Below are 20,189 nucleotides of genomic sequence, written 5' to 3' on the forward strand. Positions count from 1 at the left end.
AAGCTGGACGAATGTATCCTTCGTTTGGTAGTCAAAAGACCTCCTGATAAGCCCAACTATCCTGGTTGCCTTCCCAGTTGCATGTGCGACGTGATCGCTGAAGTTCAGTTTGTTGTCCACCCATACTCCAAGATCTTTTTCGGCCACCGTTTCTGCCAATGTAAGTTTCTTGGTGCTTCCATCCTCTGCTTTCACTGTCATTGAATATGTTGCTTCTGATTTTGTTGTTCCGAGCTTCATGACAGTGCACTTCTGCAGGTGGAACTTCAACTGCCACCTATCAGACCACATCTGGAGTTGGTCCAAGTCATCTTGCATGTCCTGGTGTCCTTGGGCGATATCACTCCTCCCAAACAGCTTTGTGCGTCTGCGAACATCTTCACTGCAGATTTTACAACTCTGGGCAGGTCGTTGATGAAGATGACAAACAGCAAAGGACCTAGGACACTGCCCTGGGGGACACCGCTAGTTACGTCTGCTTCTTGAGAGTGGATGCCGTTGATGACTACTGTCTGTCTCCTTTCATTCAGGAAATCCTGAATCCATCCCAGTACTTTCCCTCCCACTCCGTGTGCTTTGACCTTCTCGATGAGCCTGCGGTGTGGTACGGTGTCAAAAGCCTTCTGGTAGTCCATGTAGACAACGTCAACACTCCCCCCTTCGTCGATGATGTTTGTCCGTATGTCCATGACCTCCAGGAGTTGCGTGATGGTTGAGCGGCCCGGAACAATGCCGTGTTGCTCCTCACTGATGAGGCTGTTTCTTTATAAGTGGTCCATGACTTTCTCTCACCATCTTCTCCATCACCTTGCATGCAATGCAGGTTAGACTGACTGGCCTATAGTTTGACGGCGTCGTTTTGCTCCCCTTTTTGAAGATAGGCGCTACATACGCAGTCTTCCAGTCTTCAGGGATCTTCCCACTTTCCAAGCTCTTCCTGAAGAGGAGTGTGAAGGGCTTTGCCAGCTCGTCTGCAGCTTTCACTAGAATGCCGGGTGGTATTCCGTCTGGGCCTGATGCCTTGTCTGATTTGAGGTTTGCTAGTTGCATCCGCAATGAAATCGGGCCCTATACTGACCTTCAAACACTCGCCAGACAACGAAAACTGAAGTGGTTTGGTCATGTCACACGCTCCTTTGGTCTTGCTAAAACAATCTTACAAGGCACAGTGAGGGGAGGAAGAAGAAGAGGCAGACAAAGGAAGAGATGGGAGGACAACATTCGAGAGTGGACAGGCATGGAGCTGAGAGACACCCTGAGAGCGGCCGAGAAACGCGAGGACTGGAGAAAGGTGGTTGACAAAGCTTCGAAGGCGCCCCAAAGGATTCGGAATCTGAGGGATCGGTGACGGTGACGGTGACGGTAAGTTGTTTCTTGACTTCTTCCTCTGAGAGCTCAAAATCAGCCAACACTTCGCCATATTCATATGTTGGTGCCTCCGGGATGAGGCCCACATCCTCTTGTGTGAATACGCTCTGGAAGAACTGGTTAAGTAGATCAGCCTTCTCTCTGTCAGTTGTTGTTTTGGTCCCGTCAGGCTTCTTCAAATCAGCTACTCCTGTTTTCGTCTTTGTTTTTGATTTTACGCAGTTCCAGAATGCCTTGGGGTTTGTCTTGGCTTCACTGGCCACCTTGGCTTCTTGTGCTTGCTGTGCTCTTCTGCATGCAACTTTTGCCTGGTTCCTGGCTTTTATGTATGCCTTGTAGTTTACCTCATTTCTATTTGCTTGCCACTTCCTGAACAACCTGTGTTTCCTTCGAACTGTTTCGAGAGTATCCTTGTCCATCCATCCTTTTCCCTTCTTGCCAGATGTTTGTGACATGGGTGTTGACTGGTTGACCGCATCATTGATGTGCTGCTTGATTTTTTCCCAGGTGTCTTTGGCTGATAGGTTTGCCAGTTCTTCCTCCCATACAACCTGCCCTAGTACTTCTTTGAGTTTCTCCACATCTGTTTTCTGGAAGTTAAACCTCTTTGTTCTTGATGGTTCTGCAACTGTGCAGTTGAGGTTGATCACTAGTGCAAAGTGGTCGCTGTTTCCAATGCCTGCGATGGTTCTGGTTTCTTCCACCATGTCCTCCCTGTTCGTGAAGATCACGTCTACTACATTTGACTTCTCTCCCTCTCTATATCTTGTTGGTTCCTTCTGATGTTGTATCAGGTAAGCATCTCTTGTTGCCTTCAAGAACTTGGTCGCAGCATGGTTATGTCTTTCTTCACTTCTCTCCTCTGCCCAGATAACTTGTGGAAAGTTGAAATCACCCATAATCAATGTGTGAGAGACTTTCAGTTCTGATACTTGTAACAATGCGTTGAGTTTCTCCATGTTCTCAGGTGTGCTGCTGGGACTCCTGTATATTAGGCCTACAAGTAGTTTGTTTCCATCGTCCTGCTGGCATTCCACGAAAATGTTTTCAGAAAAATTTGTCTTCAGTCTGTCACAAAGTGACGGCTTTAGCTCACTTTTTACGTACAGTGCCATGCCTCTGTTGTTTTCGTTTAGGGTGTGGTACAGTTCAAATCCTGCCAGGGACAGTTCGCTCTCTTGAATACTGTACCTTGCGTTTTTGGGTTTCACCTCAGTTATTCCGATGATATCTGGATGGTAGATGTCTATCAAAGCTTTCATCTCATTCCTTTTGTTCATATATTGGTCTGCGTTTGTATATATACATGTGCAGCTTGCCATCTTCTGTACAGAAAATTTTTGTCCTGAAGAAGAAAAATTTCTTTGAGATTGATGATTTGGTTTAAAACTATTTACAGTGCAGGAGTCTTGCCTACTCAGTTGTCCATCCTTTGTTCCTGTCCCTCTGGGTACTTGCCGATGTTCACGACTCGGCCTCTCATTCTGACCCAGTGGGCGTACTCGTCCCCCGACTGCTGTGATTTCTCACTCTTGTTCTTTAGTTCCTGGAACAACTCGTCTTCCTCCTTTCTTTCAAGAGATGTCAGATCTTTATGAATGCTTACCCTTGTACATAGTCTGTTGTCATCTTCTCTCTTCTATTTCCTTGCTTGGTGGAACGCCGATATCACATCATCTCTCGCCGCTTCCATTAGAAAGGTCATTCTGATCGTTCTTGGTTTGGGAGCATTTCCTTGGTCCTTTTTGATGTTATCGAGTCTCCTGATATCAGTCGGTTTGTGCTCTGTCTTGATCTCCTCCAAAATCTGTTGTACAGTGGTGTTGTCCTTCTTCTGTCTCTCCTGAATCGGTTGTGCATTGTCCTCAGGCACCCTGAACATGACCAAGTTTGTCTTCCTCCTTACTGTCTTCGATTTCCTCCCTTTGGTCCTTGTTTTTGGCTTCAATAACCTTTATGACCTCTTCTGTGTTAGTTGTCCTCTGGTTTCCCTGGTTTGGGGCTTGCTCCAGTGTGATCTCCTTCATTGTTTGGATCATTTTCTCTGTGAAGTTCCCATCTTGTATACATGCTACTTTCCTGTCCATCTCCAAAACTTGTGGATGTAACCTCTGTACGTCTTGCTCCAGTTTGGCCATGCCTCCCAGAAATTTTGCTGCAGTATTGTTACTTTGTTTTGAGCAGTAATAGTGGATTAGTGCACATTTCCTGTTTGCATCCTTGCCGAAGATTTGGTATGTGGCATCATCTATCTTTTCGCATTTTGTGTGGTGCCATATATCGCAAAGTTCACATTGAAGGGAGTTTTCATCCTCTTTGCAGGCACTGTTACATGTTCCACAGTTTTCCTGCTTTTCTGATTCCTTCTCATTCTCATCTGCCTTTGTCTTCCTCTTCACGTCATTTTGTGCGTTATTTTCTTTTGGTTTTGCTCAACTTTCGTTTTTTCCATTTTTTGTACACTTCTTGATTTCTGTAATCTCGGCTTTTGGACTGTCTACGTTTGTGTTTTCCTCAAGACTTTTTGATCTGCTGGGCCTTCTACTAGTGTTACATAGTACTCATCTTGACGTTTCAGTCTTCAGCAATTTCAGCTCTACTCGTTTTTACAGCATATGAAAACTTGAAAATAGTAGGTTCATGGATAACAGACCAATGAATTGTCACCTTTCAGTGACATGGGTCCTCTTCCACGCCTGTGCATAAGTGCGACCTTGGCGGTGAAAGGGTTAAAGTTCGAAAATCACACACAGTACTTCAGTATATTTCCTCCCGTTTTCCCCAGACCCATTATGAAGCATGTACAATCGACGAACTCGCAACTTTCGCTTTTGGAGACTCCCCACGAATTCTCTTTCCGGCTTAAACAAGGGCAAATTACTTTCTTTCTTTTTTTTCTAACAAGGTCTATAGACAAAATCAGTGCAGCAAACATGCGCTGTCCCCCATTCCATCAGTTGATAGCCTACGTTGCTACAACCAAGGCCTGACTAAGCACGTTGGGTTACGCTGCTGGTCAGGCATCTGCTTGGCAGATGTTGTGTAGCGTATATGGATTTGTCCGAACGCAGTGACGCCTCCTTGAGCTACTGAAACTGAAAACTGCTACAACCAAACTATGTAGCCTTCCCGTTTGACATCATCACTTTATGCGTACACGTCTTTGGAGGGCCGGGTAAAAGCACCAACCTACTGCCCAGCATGTCGACTTAAGTTGTACACAAAGTGGTGTTCGCATTTCTACTGTTTTATTTTTAAAGAAGCATGGTGTAAGAGGAACCGCAAGCAGCTGTACAAAGAAGCCAGGCATAACATTTCACAGAATTCCAACCGTAGACATCGTCTCCAACGGCAAACAAATCGAGGAGCTGAGCCAGCGGCGAAGACGAGCATAGCTCCTCCAAATCAACAGGAAAGTCAACACCGACAATATCACGAAAACCTGGACCCGTGTTTGTTCAAAATGCTTCATTTATGGAAAGAAGAAAGAAAAAAAGCGAAGGAGGAAGAAATGAAGAAGAAAAAGAATAAGAAAGAGAAGAAGAGGTAGAAGACCTAAACCCACACAGCCAGTCACCCTTGTCCAACCTAATTCCTACAACATATGTCAGCCCTACTTTCCCAACACAGCTACGGTCCTCCCCAAAACCATCTGAACAGCATTGAGTAAATCAAAAATTAAATTGATAATTACAAGTCAAACCAGTATTTGTGACTTGTCACATAAAATGACATCATAAAATCATTACTTACTCCTCCATCCCTCACTTCAATAACATTAATCACAAATTATAGAGTGATGATGATAATGATATCAGTAACAATATTAACAGTGGTAATAATAATGATTGATTGTACAAGGAGGGTTTTGAAACAGTGTAAGATAACATATAGCATACATTTTATTAAATAAATAAATAATCAAATAAATAATACAAGCACACACCATCCCACCCAACCAACACACACTCACTAACAGTTGACAAACTTTTTTTTTTTTAACTGAACAGAATACATGAACAAAATAAGGGCATTATACATTAAATTACACATATATTATGAAAGTAAAGTGGTAATATATCAAAATAAAGAGGCTGGTCTTTCACATTTCGCCTTCCAAAACAATGCATCAAATACAAAAACAACAAAGTGCATTCGATAAGAGCACACATTTTATCAAAAAAAAACCAAAAAAAATTCAATCCTTTACTGGCACACTTTACATGTCAGTCGCTGTTATTTGTCAGAGCAAAGGTGGCGCATGGGAAGAGAATCAGTTCTTCTGTATTATTCAAAGCATAAAAAAAACAACTTATACATATAATATTCCACATATTTGATGCAACAGAGAAAAGTTGGGATACAGAACTTTGTAATAATGTGAATAAACCAGCTAGAGAAGAAGAGAGATGGAAAGTTGAGAGAAAGTGAGAGATAGAGAAGGGGCCGGGTGTGGTGTTAACTGTCAAATCAACAGTCGCTTTAATATGTCTTGCAATCTCTGAAGAGATAACTATGCCTCCAAAAAACCAGATGACAGTCATATAAATGAGAGCATTATGAAATTAAAAAAAAATAAAAAAAGAAAGATGCTTGTTAGATTTACTACTTTCCATTTCTGAAAAAGAAAATTATTCAAACAATGGTTTGTAAGGAAGCCATTCTTGGTCAAAAAGCATTTTTCTGCTTTTCATCACATTAGAATAGCATTCCACATAATACATGTTTTTCAGCTGTCTAATGAAAGCAGTTATGTGAGATTTATTGTTGTTCGATTTGCACTTATAAACTTGAAATTTAGCGAGTAATAGTATCAGATCAAGAATTTTATCCGTAACAACTCCATCTTTAACCCCGAACAAGATTAAATCTTCTGAAAATATTATATTTGCACAAGTTTCACAAGTATTCTTCATTAATCTTTCGAGAGAGCTCCAGAAAACATCAAAATACAACAGTTCCAAAAAATGTGTACTTCTTCTTCGCCACAAAAAGAACATAGGGGCGAGTCAATCACTTTACGCAGAAAAAAATATCAACCTGTTGGTAGAATTCGTAACAAAAGTCTGTACTGGAACCATCTCAACTGTGTGTCAGATGTTGACTGATGTCATTTTTAAAATACGTTTTTCCAAGTTAGATTTTCATGATTTATGTTCCATTTGATAATTCCTGCTGGTTGAACGTCTGAGTAAATAAGAACTGAATATATAGCTTTGTTGCCTGTAGCGATTACTGTCCAAATTTTTGGTTCTAGTAGCTTATACTTAGCAGCCAGTGTAACTTGTAGTTTATTTTGATATATATTTATAGCATTGATGACACCAGTATATAATAGGTGATTCGTTCTAACATTTTGGATATTTTCTGGAAAACTCTCTATAGTCAAGAAAACTACCTTCATCATTCAACAAATTTTTCACGTGATATATACCGTGTTCAAACCACTGCTTAATATAAACCACTCTCCTATCACTTAGTGTGTTTATATTATAGTGTATACATTCTGAAACAAAATCATGAACATCATTAGAATGACATTCAAGATACATCTTTCTATAATGTTTAAGGACATCTTGCCAAAATTTGTTACCTGTTTTTATGAGTAATGTGTCCACATATTCACCACCCATTAATTTAAGTTTGTCGAGTTCTGGAACAGCAGAAAACGACAACTCCTGGATGTTGTCACAACTAGAAAAGAATATTTGTTTCAACCAGCAAACTTTAACAGCAGACAAAAAGGCATGAACATTTAACATTTTCAGTCCACCGTTTTCATGTTCATAACACACACATTTTGTTTGTTTGTTTGTTTTTTGTTGTTGTTTTTTGCAATTTTACTTTGTTTCCCATTCCATAAAAACTTGAAAAACAATACATCTAGTTCTTGCAATAATGTCACTGGGGGGTCTGGAAGATTAGTGAGCAAAAAAGTAAGTTGTGACATTGCCAAAGTTTTTTTGACAGTTATTTTCCCAAAGGGTGTTAACTGTCGGTTTTTTTTCCATTTTGCTAAAAGATTCTTAATTTGCTCTATTTTCCCTCGGTAATTTATGTCAATCATATCATCAATATCTGTAGTAAATTTGACTCCAAGTACAGTAAAAATCCCCGGGTCCCAGCAAAAATTCTTATCTCTCATGTATTGGAGAATTCTTCATCCAGCCTAATCCAGATAACATTAGTTTTTTCATTGTTTATCTTTAATCCTGACATCAGTGCAAACTGTTCCAGCAATTCAACAGCTTCTCGAAAAGATACTTCACTTCCATCTAAATAAACAGTAGTATCGTCTGGAAACTGAGACAACAAATGTTCTTTGCCATACATATTAAGTCCACAGATTCTGTCATTCTTGCGCATAAGATAGAATTTCTGCACATAAAAGATACAGATAAGGTGAAAGAGGGTCCCCTTGGCGGACTCCTCTGCCAATATCAAACTGGGAAGTGTATACTTTCCATTCACACAAACACAAGCTGTAATATTGCAATAAAATGCCTTAATCCATTGTTTAATACCTGGTCCAAAATTGAAGAAATCTAAAGTGCTATGTATAAATTTCCATGATATCGAATCAAAGGCTTTGTCAAGGTCTACCGTGAGAACCTGGCCAGGAATATTTTCATTTTTTGCAAGAAACAATATATCATACATTAAGTGGATATTCTCTCCAATATATCTTCCTTTTAGAAAACCTGTCTGAGCTTTATAGATTAATTTTGGTAATAACAATTTCAGTCTATTGGCAATGCATGATGAAGCTATCTTATAAGCAGTATTAATAAGCAAAGAAATGGGACGCCAGTTTTTCAAAAAATGCTTTTTTTAAATTTTCCTTAGGAATTAGTGAAATAATACCAAATCGCTGAGTGACTGACATATTCCCTGATGACATGCCAAAATTCAATGAACACACTACAGTGGACTCCACTTATAAGGACCTCCGATATAAGAACCATCGCTTATAGGGACACCCCAAAGCAGGTCCCTGCCAAAGTTGTTCTTTGTGATCACTTATTAAAACTCGCATAGAAGAACCCTCTGATATAGGGTTCATCGCTTATATGGACAGCACTTGCTAGGTCCCCACATCAAACTTTCCTCGGATATAAGAACCGCAAGTAGGAATGATCATTTCTAGGAAGTCTGCGATTATTCTATTTTTGGAACCCTCGCTTGTAAAGACACCATCTGTTTGTTCCCAACACGACCTCCCCTCGGATATAAGAACCGAAAGTAGAAGTTATGCTCGGTTCATTTTCGTTTCGTTTCATTTCCCAGAATTTCCAAGAAACATTTCTTCTACAAGATGGCGGAGCGTAAGAGAAAAGCATTGTGTCTCCAACAAAAAATCGAAATAATTAGAGAGGTCGAGCGTAACCCTCAGAAAAGCAAAAGTCTCATCGCTGATGAAATGAAAGTTCCGAGGACGACTTTGCTCAACATCGTAAGAGAAAAAGCCAAATACGTTGGGCAGTTTGAAAGCAGCAAGACTGAGCTTTCCAGAAAGCGTGCAAGAGGCTCCGAACATCGCACTGTTGACTCTGCTTTGTTGGAGTGGTTCTCTGTGAAAAGGTAATTGATCTCTCTCTCTCTCTCTCTCTCTCTCTCTCTCTCTCTCTCACACACACACACACACACACACACACACACACACACACACACACATTCCCTCTCCCTTCCTCCCTCTCTCTCTCTCTCGTGGCAGATTATTTTACTTTCGAGAGGGACAGGCGTAATCCAGACCTCGCCCACCCCTTTGTTTGTTTGTTTGTTTAATGCCACCCCACTCTATTCCTACGTATACCAAACAACATAGAAAAAAGAAATGATGCTCTGTGAAACTGTATTTGTTTCAGAAAACGCGCCCAAGAATCCTGATGACACTGACTTTTTACCGCCCTTGCATGCTCATCTATATTTTAGACCTGTGCATTGGCGCGTTCTTGGGTTGTTTCGTGTGGGCAGGTGTGTGTGGGTGTGGGCAGAAAACGCAGAAAATGTAAAAAGAGAGAAGGCAAAGAGAAGGCGACAAAACTGATGCTGGCACCACCACCCCCTTCCAGCCGTAAAGTGAACCTTGAACCTTGCTGAGAAAGGATGGCGGCGAGAAAGTGAATCGGTCTGGTAGTTTAGGCTGTAATACGTATACTCCCAATAAATTTCCTTGTATCCTTGTATCCTTGTATTCTTTAAAGTCATTTTGTCAAAATGTGATCGTAACTCTCTCTCTCTCTCTCTGTCTCTCTCTATGTCTCTCTGTCTGTCTGTCTCTCTCTCTCATTTTCATTAAGACAGCTATTGTTACATAACTTCTATAGTTATTTGCATTAAATTTATGTTTCACGTACGCAAAAGAAGTAAACTATATTGCATCGAGATCAAGCCAACCAGCAAGTTCCACTTCATTGACGCAAAGGCTTAAACAAGCAAGAGATTGCCGTGGACACACACACACACACACACACACACACACACACACACACACGCACGCACGCACGCACACAGACCATTAGAGGTCGATATACGACTCTTTTTAGCTTGTCCACAATATTTTCTTCTTTCCTTGGTTATAAGAACACACACTAGCACAACTGACCTTATATCCGAGGTATGCTTATAAGAACCCTCGCTTATAAGGACACCCAAATGCTGGCCCCGGCGGTGTTCTTATATCCGAAGTCCACTGTAACCAAGTACCAATATCACAAAAGAAAAACTTATAGAATTCACAAGTGAAACCATCATTTCCAGGACTTTTATTGTTTTTCATTATTTTCTGGGCAGCGTGTGCCTCAGTATAGGTAATTTCACCTTCCCTTCTAAAGATTCCTTTTCTCTTTCGCTTAGTTTTGGAGCATCATGGATTATGTTATGTAAGTTGACATCCATCATCTCCCTCTCTTTACACAGATTTTCATAAAACTCTTTAGTTTCTTGTAAAATGTCTTTATCATCACATACATGTTCACCGTCACTCTTCTGCAGAAAGGAAATTGATTTGTTCACAAAATTTCGTTTCTCTAAATTACAAAAGTATCTACTTGTCTTTTCACCATTTTGTATCCAGAAAGCTCTTGATCTATCATTCCTTCAAGTCTTTTATTTCTAATATATTCTAATCTGTCTTTTTTCATGCTGACAAACTTATAAAATCCATGATCCAATCAATGTGTGCATAAATCAAAGCCACGAAGCAAGTACAATATACAAAGCAACAAGACAAATCAGTACACAACAAATGAATAAACACCATATACATAACATCATACAAATGCTAAACATTCCCATACAGACAAATACACATTCCTCCTAACACAAATATACCGCCCCTCCTCCCCCCTTCCCTTAAAAACCCAAACAACCTGATAAAAACTTGATTAGATTATGCTAACATTCAATGAAAATAGCAGACAGATCAAGGTAGTCTGGGTCAAAACCTTTTAAACACATCTTTAAACTACTTTTCTTGTATTGTTGTAAACATACTGTCAGTCATGTTTTCCATGGAAAAGTGCAGTTCACAGAATAAGGCCAGATCTTAATTTGTGAAATGACACTGTACCCAAACTGGGTCCACTTATTTTGCTTCAAACTAAGAAATACAGCTAAAACAACCCTTTCATTGTGGTCAGTTGAGTGGGGGAAAAAAATTGCCATAAATACAACATGTGACATGGTTGATACTTTGTGCATGAAATGTGTACTTGAACTATAGTTCACTTGTCTTTCATAGCTGTCTGATGATGAATATGCTCACTTTACTTTGAATATATCATTGCGTGTCAAGTGAACACAATCTTAAGTGTCATGACAAGAAGGGAGGACTTAACAGAACTGTTTCAAGCATACTGTTAGCAGTAATTAACTTCAGCTGACTGCAGCACACCCAGTTACAATAACTATTCAATGACAAGTTCTTATGCTATTCACTTCTTTGGTTGCACTATCCTAGACTAGGGGGTGGAAGGAAACACACACAAACATACACACACACACACACACACACACACACAGAGTGCACACAAACTGACAAAGCAAACAGAAACAAAACACACACACACACAGTGTACACAAACTTGACAGAAACAAAGCATCTTGACTAAACAACAACTGCTTTAAAATTTTTTCGTGTGTAGTAGCTGGTTCGGTGAACCAGGTGGTCGCTATGTCCTGCTTCGTGCTTGGCAGAATCGAGATGTCATCCGATAATTCCGCATGTTCATAAGGATCAATGTTTTGCACTCAACGAAATTTTTCTTCATACCTTCGTCTGCAGACGTTATCGAGTGTATCAGTGTACTTCACGCGTGCTTTTCACTTAGTATGCTATCGGTTTTCATCGACGTTTATGCGAAAAGTAAACCCGAAAACAGACTGGCGGTGGTCCACGTGACTTCCTTTTACCCTCCGAGCAAAAACTTGCGTATCACGTGACCCGCTTTGCGTACGCAAAAAAAAAAAAATCAAAAAAAATCACAGAATCACAGAAATGTTTGGCTTTTGGCTAAGAGCCTTTCCCCCAAAAAATCAGTGTCCATTTATGTGCTTTTGGATCACTTGTTGTGAACAGACCCTTGTTTAAATCTGGCATAGTGTATACTACATTTATCTACAGCTCAATAAAGATTTAACTCTGTGGAAAATACATGGTCCTTAAACTTTTTGTCAATGTGATTTTTGAAGGTGTTTACCGATGGTGCATTGATGGTGTCATAGGAAAGGTTATTCCACAGATTTATGATACGGTTAGTAAAAAAACTTGCGGAACCGGTTAGTTACGAAATTAGTTTTGTTTATTTTGAAGTTGTGCCCTCGAGTTTTATCGTAGTTAGCCATAGTAAACAAGGAAGAGGTGGTGCAAGGATCATAAATATTGTGCATGATCTTATATACTTCAATGAGATCACTGAATCTTCTAAACTCTAGGCTAGGCATATTAAAAAGAGCCAGGCACTCCTCATAACTAAGATCACGAGTACTATTAGTATTACTAGTTATACACTTGGTAAATCTGCGTTGAACCCCTTCAATCATATTTATGTGCTTTTTAAGGTAAGGGCACCATACTGAGTTTCCATATTCAATAATGGGTCTAACCAGAGCTTTGAACAATGGAATCATAATTTCGGGAGATTTATTAGTTATAGTTCTCACAAGAAGATCAGAAATTTTATTTCCCTTTTTCACTATATTATTTATATGTGCCTTAAAGCTTCAGAGTTCTGGATCCATCGTGATCCCCAAATCTTTTTTGGCAATTGTACTATCCATTGTACTATCCCCTTTTCCTCTGTCGTGTACTGATACTGTGGATTATTCTTTCCAAGGTGCAGAACTTTGTATTTCTCGCTGTTAAATTGCAACAGCCAAGTATTTGTCCATTTAACCAGATTATGTATACACATTTGTACTAAGAACAGGAAGCATAAAAAAATCGATGACAGAAGCCTCCTGATTCGCACGTTCTGCCTCTCTCAATTGCTTGTTAAGTCATGTCAGGAAAGAACTCTCGAGCGGTCTATTGTCATCGATTCGTATTATTATTTATATTGTGACACGTTGGTTTTCTGATTAAATTTCTTTTCGTGAGAAATAAACACGAAACCCGTTGAGGGCCTCCCAGCAGGGGGAAGCGGAAGTGGTATCAAAAAGTCGGTATCCCATAAAGTCATTTCATTCAGACAGGACGCTGGCTGGCGGAGAGGTCGTATTATCGGCAGCCGCTCTTTTCTACGTGAAGCCAAGTTCTACCAGTTAACCAATTACTTACTGGTTGAAAACATGAGCGGTGAAGGGAAAGTCGTCACTGAAGGCGCAGATCGTGTTGGGACCACCGAAATGTCAAATAACCGACACGACGTGCACGAAGAATCACCACGTGGTTCGAAAAGCATCGAAGTAAGAAAAACGAACGACTGTGTTCATTCGAGCACCAGCGAAGGAGGAGCAACGAATCCCATGTCAAACGATAGTGATCACAAAATATCAGCTGCTGACGGCTTCACCGAGCCGGATGATGAACTCCGCACCAAAATCATCAAACAGGTGGAATTTTATTTTTCAGATGCTAACATTTTGAAAGACACTTACCTGTTAAAACATGTTCGACGCAGCAAGTCGGGCTTTATCAGTGTGATGATAATTGCTTCATTCAAACGAGTTAAGAGTTTGACAAAAGATCCGCGGGTGGTGGTTTTCAGTTTGCGGCAGTCAGTAGAGTTGGAAATAAACGAGGAAGGAACGAAGGTAAGAAGACGGAAGCCAATGCCTGAGTATGATGAAACCACACCATCACGAAATGTTGTAGCAGTGAACCTGGCCACAAAAAATCCAACTGTTGACTCTGTTGCAGAGGAGTTTTCGAAGTGTCGTGGGGTTACATTGATTAGAATTCTACGACCAGGACAGTCGATTCCGCCAGACATTCTCAAGTTTGCTTACAAACACCCAGAGATTGGCACGACTGTGTGTGCAGTGATTGAGTTTGAGAAAGAGGGGCAGGCAAAATATACTTGCAGAACAATGACAAACACTGAAGACTGGCGCAATGGCAGACGTGTTACTCTATTATCCAACACACAAAAATCTAGAAAAGACAAACGAGTGATAAATGCAGAATTTGAAAACCGTCCATCACCAGAAGATGGAGATGGTGGAACTGGTAGTGAAAGCAAAAAGAACAAGAATGCAGGAAGCAGAAAGAAAACTCATAAATTTGCTGCTGAAAGAAAATCTTCAGATGGTTCAGAAACAGATAGCTCAGACAATTCAAATCACCATAATCACTCGACTGACTCAAAATCCAATGAGTCAAAACCCCATTCTTCCCCTGGATCCAGTCCTTGCAGTTCTCGTTGTCGGAACCGTGGCAAGTCTTCTCAGGTAAATGCAACATCACAGAATGGTGTGCGTTGCACACACACTGAACAAAATCAAGAGAGACGTCTGAACAATACAGAACATAGCCAAGGGGAGAGCAGTCCTTCAAGCCCCTGGGTGCAGCATCGGAGACGTGCAGTCCAGGACTCCAAGAGCAAAGGCAGCCCTGTCTCTGAAGTTGCTTGGAACAGTTCTTCGCAAAGTCCCATGAACAGCAGGCTGCTGGACATGGTGGGAGTGCTGCGACAACCCAGGGGGCCGGATGGAACCAAGGGCTTCAGTGCACGTCGTCCAGGAAAGTCGCTGTGCAATACTATTGCATAAGACTAGTCTGGATCACTTAGGTCAGCAAAAGGTATTTAAAATCTTGTATCAGTTTTCAGTTACACTGAGTTACAGCAGATCCTATGTCCCCTTATTCTTAATTCTTATTTAGTCAAATTATAAAATGCATGATAAATCTGTATGGTTTCAGTGATTACTCTTGAAGGCACGCTGAAACTTTCTTCAGATTTGTCAGCCAACTGCGTCTGCCAGATCTAGACTGATAAATGATATTTATCATGAATAGTTAATAATGAACTTATGAAGTACAGTGGTTTTTGAATTGAATACACAATGGATGATCATATCTGTATTAAGGGACTGTAACATTAGAAACACAGAATGAGACTTGTTTCAGTAAAAATACTGAAATTATGTATTACTGACTGAGATTGACACTGTCATAAGTGGTAGCTATTTATGATTTGTTCATCTGCTTTGTGATTTTGAACCATTAACTTAATGAACAAGTCTCATTGTCATAAATTAAGGAAGAGTAAAGGGTTATTTTCATATTCATTGCTGTGATAAGAATCAACCTGCTTTGAGTTTGATGAAAACTTATTTAATTACACATACTTAACCGTGACCCACTAGTGCAGACTCCGGCAGGGGTCTGATTCCTGTCCTGTGCAAACTACTACTAGCCTATGTGGAGAAAACGAAAGTAGCTATGGCCGATAACCTCCCAAAGTAGGTTACCTCCCCTGTGCATCCCTGACCAGCGCCCTCTTTTTCCAGCAGCCATCTTGACTCCTGATCCTATGCTCTTCATACAGCAAAGTTTTTTTCGTATTTCTGTCTGTCTGTCGATTCTTTAACACTCATATTTTGTATCTGATGAAGACTTGTATCAGGTCACAAACTTAGCTCGTTTGGCCATTCGAGCTAAAATTATGGTGCAATCTCAGTCGTAAGGGCCTTCTACCTCGGGTTCTCACAACAACAGGTACAGTATTTGGGGCAGAAATTAAGCCTTGCATCATTAATAAGCCTTGCACACTATTAGATTATAAAAAATCTCTCAATACAATTATGGGGGCTCTCACTTCCCCCCATTTTCAGCGGGCAATAGGGATGCACAGAGGAGGTAACCTACTTCGGGAGGTTATCGGCCGTAGCTACTTTCGTTTTCTCCGCATAGGCGGGTAGTAGTTTGCACAGGACTGGAATCAAACCCCTGCCGGAGTCTGCACTAGTGTGTCACAGTAGTATGTTACTTAAACATAATTTTAGGAAGAAAATTTCCTATTTGGAACTTGGGTTGGAAGTGAATGAAAATTAGTTGGAAATGACTTCTTTTTTTTTTTTATCTGTTTAACATTTACATGTGTGTGTGTGTGTGTCATCACAGTTCATTTTCATTATTTTTCTAGTTGTTTCTTACTCTTGGTCTTACAGTTGTTCATTAAATTATTCTATTCATGTTTTTGCTGAATGATGAAATATTTAAAATTTGAATACAGTTGGACACTACCACTAAGGTAGTGTTTAGCTACTTCATGACAAGAGACGACAGGATAATGTTAAATTGGCAATATCCATATTTCTTCCACTGTGTCCTTTTCATTCAGTTTTGTTCCTTTGATGGAAAAGTCGTAAATTTGTGTAAATAACATTGTAATGTATACTCTACATTTCTTCCCCTGTCAAGAGACGTAAAGAAGGCAAGTCAAAGAATGGAGTTGAAGAAATGTTGAGTATATATTACAATGTTATTAACCAATTTACAGGTTTTTCTGTCATACAAACGGAAAAGTACGGGGGAAGAAATGTGGATATTGCTGTTGAAATAAGAATTAAGTGGAATTATGTGTCTTTTTGATTTTTTGTTTGTTTGTTTATAATATAATAGAAATAAGCTGCTTATTCAAAGTAGAAAAAAATCATCTTGTTTCTTTGGTACAATTAACTTTATGAAGTGATACTGTCTGATTATGGAAAAATACTGGATCATTCATCATCATGATAAACCTATCATCGCCCTTTTTAAAAGATGAGCATTGTGTATGTGGACAGAGTTGTAGAAATTGTGTTTTAAAGTGAATAAATATCATTGCTGTTGTTAACTTTTATACTAATAGAGTTGTGGATTTTTTTCATGTATCATTGTAAAGTCATGCTGATGGTGTGTAATATCAGTTTTAAAAGAGGCCTTTGCAGGATGTAAGGCATTGTAGAAATTCCATATGATGAATAGTAAAGTCTTTTTTGTTCAAGAGGTTTTGTCACTGCTTTTTCTGAATTAAGCAAATTTTAAAGGTGGAACTGGAAGGCAAGTGTTCCCAGGCACCAGTATAATCATCACTGTGGCATGTTTTTACTAATTTAAGTGCAGTTTGTGCTTTTGTATTTGTATTTCTTTTTATCACAACATATTTCTCTGTGTGAAATTCGGGCTGCTCTGCCCAGGGAGAGCACATCGCTACACTACAGTGCCACCCCCCCACCCCCACCCCACCCCCCTTTTTTTTTATTATTATTATTTTTTTTAAAATTTTTCCTGCATGTAGTTTTGTTTTTCCTATAGAAGTGGATTTTTCTACAGAATTTTGCCAGGGACAACCCATTTGTTGCCGTGGGTTCTTTTATGTGCGCTAAGTGCATGCTGCACATGGGACCTCAGATTTATCATCTCATCCGAATGACTAGTGTCCAGACCACCACTCAAGGTCAATATGTAGCTCAGATAGGACATTAAAGTTATTGTTTTTAAAGAAAACATCCTATCACTCTATATATGTGTTGAAGCCAAATGAATGTCAGACAAATCACTTTTCAGTTGAGTGGTGTTAGCACCAACAGTGTTTGCTTTTATTGATCTTAGGCCTGAGCGTTGGGTTACGCTGCTCGTCAGGCATCTGCTTGGCAGATGTGGTGTAGCGTATATGGATTTGTCCAAACGCAGTGACGCCTCCTTGAGCTACTGAAACTGAAACTGATCTCAGGGTGTGGTGTGTTATTTTATTTTTATTCCCTTGTTTCCTGTTTTTCATGCCAGCATAAAAATTGTGGTGACACTTAGAATATCCCAGTGCTGCAGTTCATGTAACACCTGAGTAGCTGGATAAGATTAAAAAAAAAAAAAAAAAATTTTAAACATTTTATCATGTGATTTCACCCCACCCCCATTCCCTACCCTTCAACCTGTGGAACAAAATACAGATGTTTATAATTTATATAAATGTGCGTTTGTATGAAATTGTTGAAATTAGTGTAACTCCAGCCTGCATGATGAAATCTTGAACTTTGAAGTGCGTAATTTTAGAATTATTGCTGCTGTTATGTTTTTGTTGAAATAATTGTATGGAAAACAAAGGAATTTGCTGAGTAGGCATTCACTGATTCAAGTATATGTTAATTTGTATGTTTGTACAATGTATTGATGTAACTGTACTTGTGTTTTTCCTACATCTTTATTGGTAGAATACATGCTGACCGTGTTTTTCAAATGGACAGTGGCGGTGATAAACTCATGTTTTCTGTGCTTTTTTGTGTGTGTGTTTTTGCTCTTTTCTTTCTTTTCTTTTTTTTTTTTTTCTTTTCCCCTTCAGTTATTCAATATCACCTTCACATTGTTTTACTCATTGAATGCTTGTTAGGGGTCATTGACTACTGGTGAAGTGATGTATCATGATATGATAATCATAATGTACACCCATTTTGTTGTGTGTTAGGTTGTTGTGGTGTTTTGATATTTTCATAGGCTTTGACTGAAAAGACAGTCATACTCATAGGATTTGACTGAAATGAGAGAGTCAGTGTTATGTTTTTTTTTTTTTTTAAATTTTGTTTACAAGTTCTGTACCTTGGTAGAACTAGAATACACTTTATACAAATCTACAATTGATGTTTTGTTTTCTGTGTGTGTGTGAGCGTGTGAGACCTTTTAGCTTATTGTACTGTATCAGTGCTATCACTCTTAAACAACAGATTTCTCAGTGTGAAATTTGGGCGATTCTTCCCCAAGGAGAGTGGATCACTGCCTTGCAGTGCCACCTTTTTCTTTTTTGTCTACAATTGTACTTGTTTTCTGGACTAGTATTTCTTGTTTGTTTTTTACAGGATTTTGCCAGGGACACCCTTTTGTTGCCATGTATTCTTTTACATGTGCTAAGTGCAATCTACACACAGAACCTTGGGTTCTCATCTCCTGAATGACTAGCATCCAGACCACTGCTCATGTCAAATGGAGGGAGATAAAATATTTGTGTGGGATCCAGCACCCTCAGTCAGATTCTCTTCCTAGGTGGAGGCACCACTACTAGGTCACCTAACCACTGCACAAGAGCTTCAAGTTATGCGACACCCTCAGCTCCATCATTTATGATGTTCAATTCTCCGGAGTGCAGCATCTAAGCCAAAAGTAACATCCTCCAGTAAGAATGAAAGTTCATTTAAAATTTGATGAGACATATTGTTGCAACAACAAAAAATACCAGAACAAAAAAGAAGCCTTTACACACACAGCTGTAAAATTATATGTGACACAACACTCAAAAACCAGCTATTCTGAGTTATGCACAAAAATGTCTCTCTCGTGGCATGACGTCACTCCTCCACTCACCATTCTTGACTTTTGAGTACAGAGAGAAAATTAATTTGAATTTTTCTGTGCTTTATTCCAAACAGAAATTTATAGTGTACTTATTTCTGAATCTTTTGGCATCACATGTTCAAGATTATTCTTGCTGGAAAGTTACACTTACAATTTACAATAATACAAGCAGGCAAATGTATGGGTTTTTTTTTGTTTGTTTGTTTGTTTTTTAGCTGATTTCTCGATTTGTTCTTTTCAGGCACACCACACCAACTTTGAAAAAAAATATAGAAAAAAATGATATTATTTCTGTTTTTTGTATGTTAATCTGTGGTTTCTATACTTTCTGAAAGTACATATTAAATGTAATCGATGATGAATTCCGACTTTAGCTGGGTTTTCCTGTGCTGTGTCACATACTCTAAATTACCTCCACTACTGATTTCTTGATCTGAATCTGGCCCAGTTATGACCTTCAGTTTCTCTGAGTTTCTTACCTTTCAGCTCACTTTCTGGAGAAGAAAAGGCTAGTACAGTAGGAGGTAGGACAAATATGGATTTATTATTTCAGATTTGAGAAGATCTGGTACACCATTATGAATAAGACAGGCCCCAGTACATAACTAACAAGTTGCAACAATTTCAAAACAAACAGTTAAACAAGAATCTGTAACACCCCAGTTCTGGTGCATCACGGAACTTTTTTGCTTCCACACTCTGCTAGTCACGTAAAAGTTGGCGCACTGTACGTTGTAGGTCACCAAGGTCCCATGCTTTTTCTGAAGGAATAAAGCCTTGCCATGTGTCAAGGGTCTGCTGGAACCCGCGGTTTATTCTTTGAGAGTATTGGTCTACTCTGAATCACAATGTACTGGGAGCTTTACTTTTTGTTTTATCCATTTATTGACAAAAATAATTTTGGGTACAGACATAGGGCCATGCTTTATTGACAAAGTCGTTAAACTGTGTGAGTAACATAAAATCTGATTCAATTATGAAGTGAAAATCGTGACCAGCAACATATGGAGAAGGTTAAAATGATAGTTTTGATCCTTTTTGTTCAACTTAC

The 20,189-nt window shown here is 39.4% G+C and overlaps 3 protein-coding genes across 3 annotated transcripts in view; 1 reads left to right on the forward strand and 2 right to left on the reverse strand.

The window, feature by feature from the left end:
• The window catches only part of LOC143296924 (uncharacterized), a 127,421-nt gene extending 115,671 nt beyond the window's left edge, over positions 1 to 11,750 (reverse strand). Inside the window, exon 1 of the mRNA XM_076608947.1 lies at positions 11,642 to 11,750. The gene's annotated coding sequence lies outside the window, so the exon portion shown is untranslated. The remainder of the gene's footprint in view (positions 1 to 11,641) is intronic.
• LOC143297493 (uncharacterized) lies at positions 267 to 2,630 on the reverse strand. The gene is made up of 2 exons (XM_076609892.1): positions 1,411 to 2,630; positions 267 to 756 (listed from the first exon to the last, which is right to left on the reverse strand). Exons 1-2 carry the CDS (start codon positions 2,628 to 2,630, stop codon positions 267 to 269), a joined length of 1,710 nt encoding a protein of 569 aa, XP_076466007.1.
• Positions 11,751 to 13,151: 1,401 nt separating the features above from the next.
• On the forward strand, positions 13,152 to 18,409 carry LOC143296925 (la-related protein 6-like). The gene has a single exon (XM_076608948.1). It carries the CDS (start codon positions 13,159 to 13,161, stop codon positions 14,578 to 14,580), a length of 1,422 nt encoding a protein of 473 aa, XP_076465063.1. The 5' UTR covers positions 13,152 to 13,158; the 3' UTR covers positions 14,581 to 18,409.
• The last annotated feature ends 1,780 nt before the right edge of the window (positions 18,410 to 20,189 follow it).

The sequence above is a fragment of the Babylonia areolata genome, chromosome 22 (genome assembly GCF_041734735.1).
Source record: "Babylonia areolata isolate BAREFJ2019XMU chromosome 22, ASM4173473v1, whole genome shotgun sequence".
In the NCBI taxonomy this organism is placed as follows: domain Eukaryota; kingdom Metazoa; phylum Mollusca; class Gastropoda; order Neogastropoda; family Buccinidae; genus Babylonia; species Babylonia areolata.

What these genes read in the sequence shown, in the direction of transcription:
- LOC143296925 (XM_076608948.1), top strand. Translation starts at nt 13,159, where the DNA reads ATGAGCGGTGAAGGGAAAGTCGTCACTGAAGGCGCAGATCGTGTTGGG.
- LOC143297493 (XM_076609892.1), bottom strand. Translation starts at nt 2,630, where the DNA reads ATGAAAGCTTTGATAGACATCTACCATCCAGATATCATCGGAATAACT. An exon ending in ACATATGAATATGGCGAAGT is followed by an intron (nt 757 to 1,410) that starts GTTGGCTGATTT and finishes ATAAAGAAACAG; the next exon opens with CCTCATCAGTGAGGAGCAAC.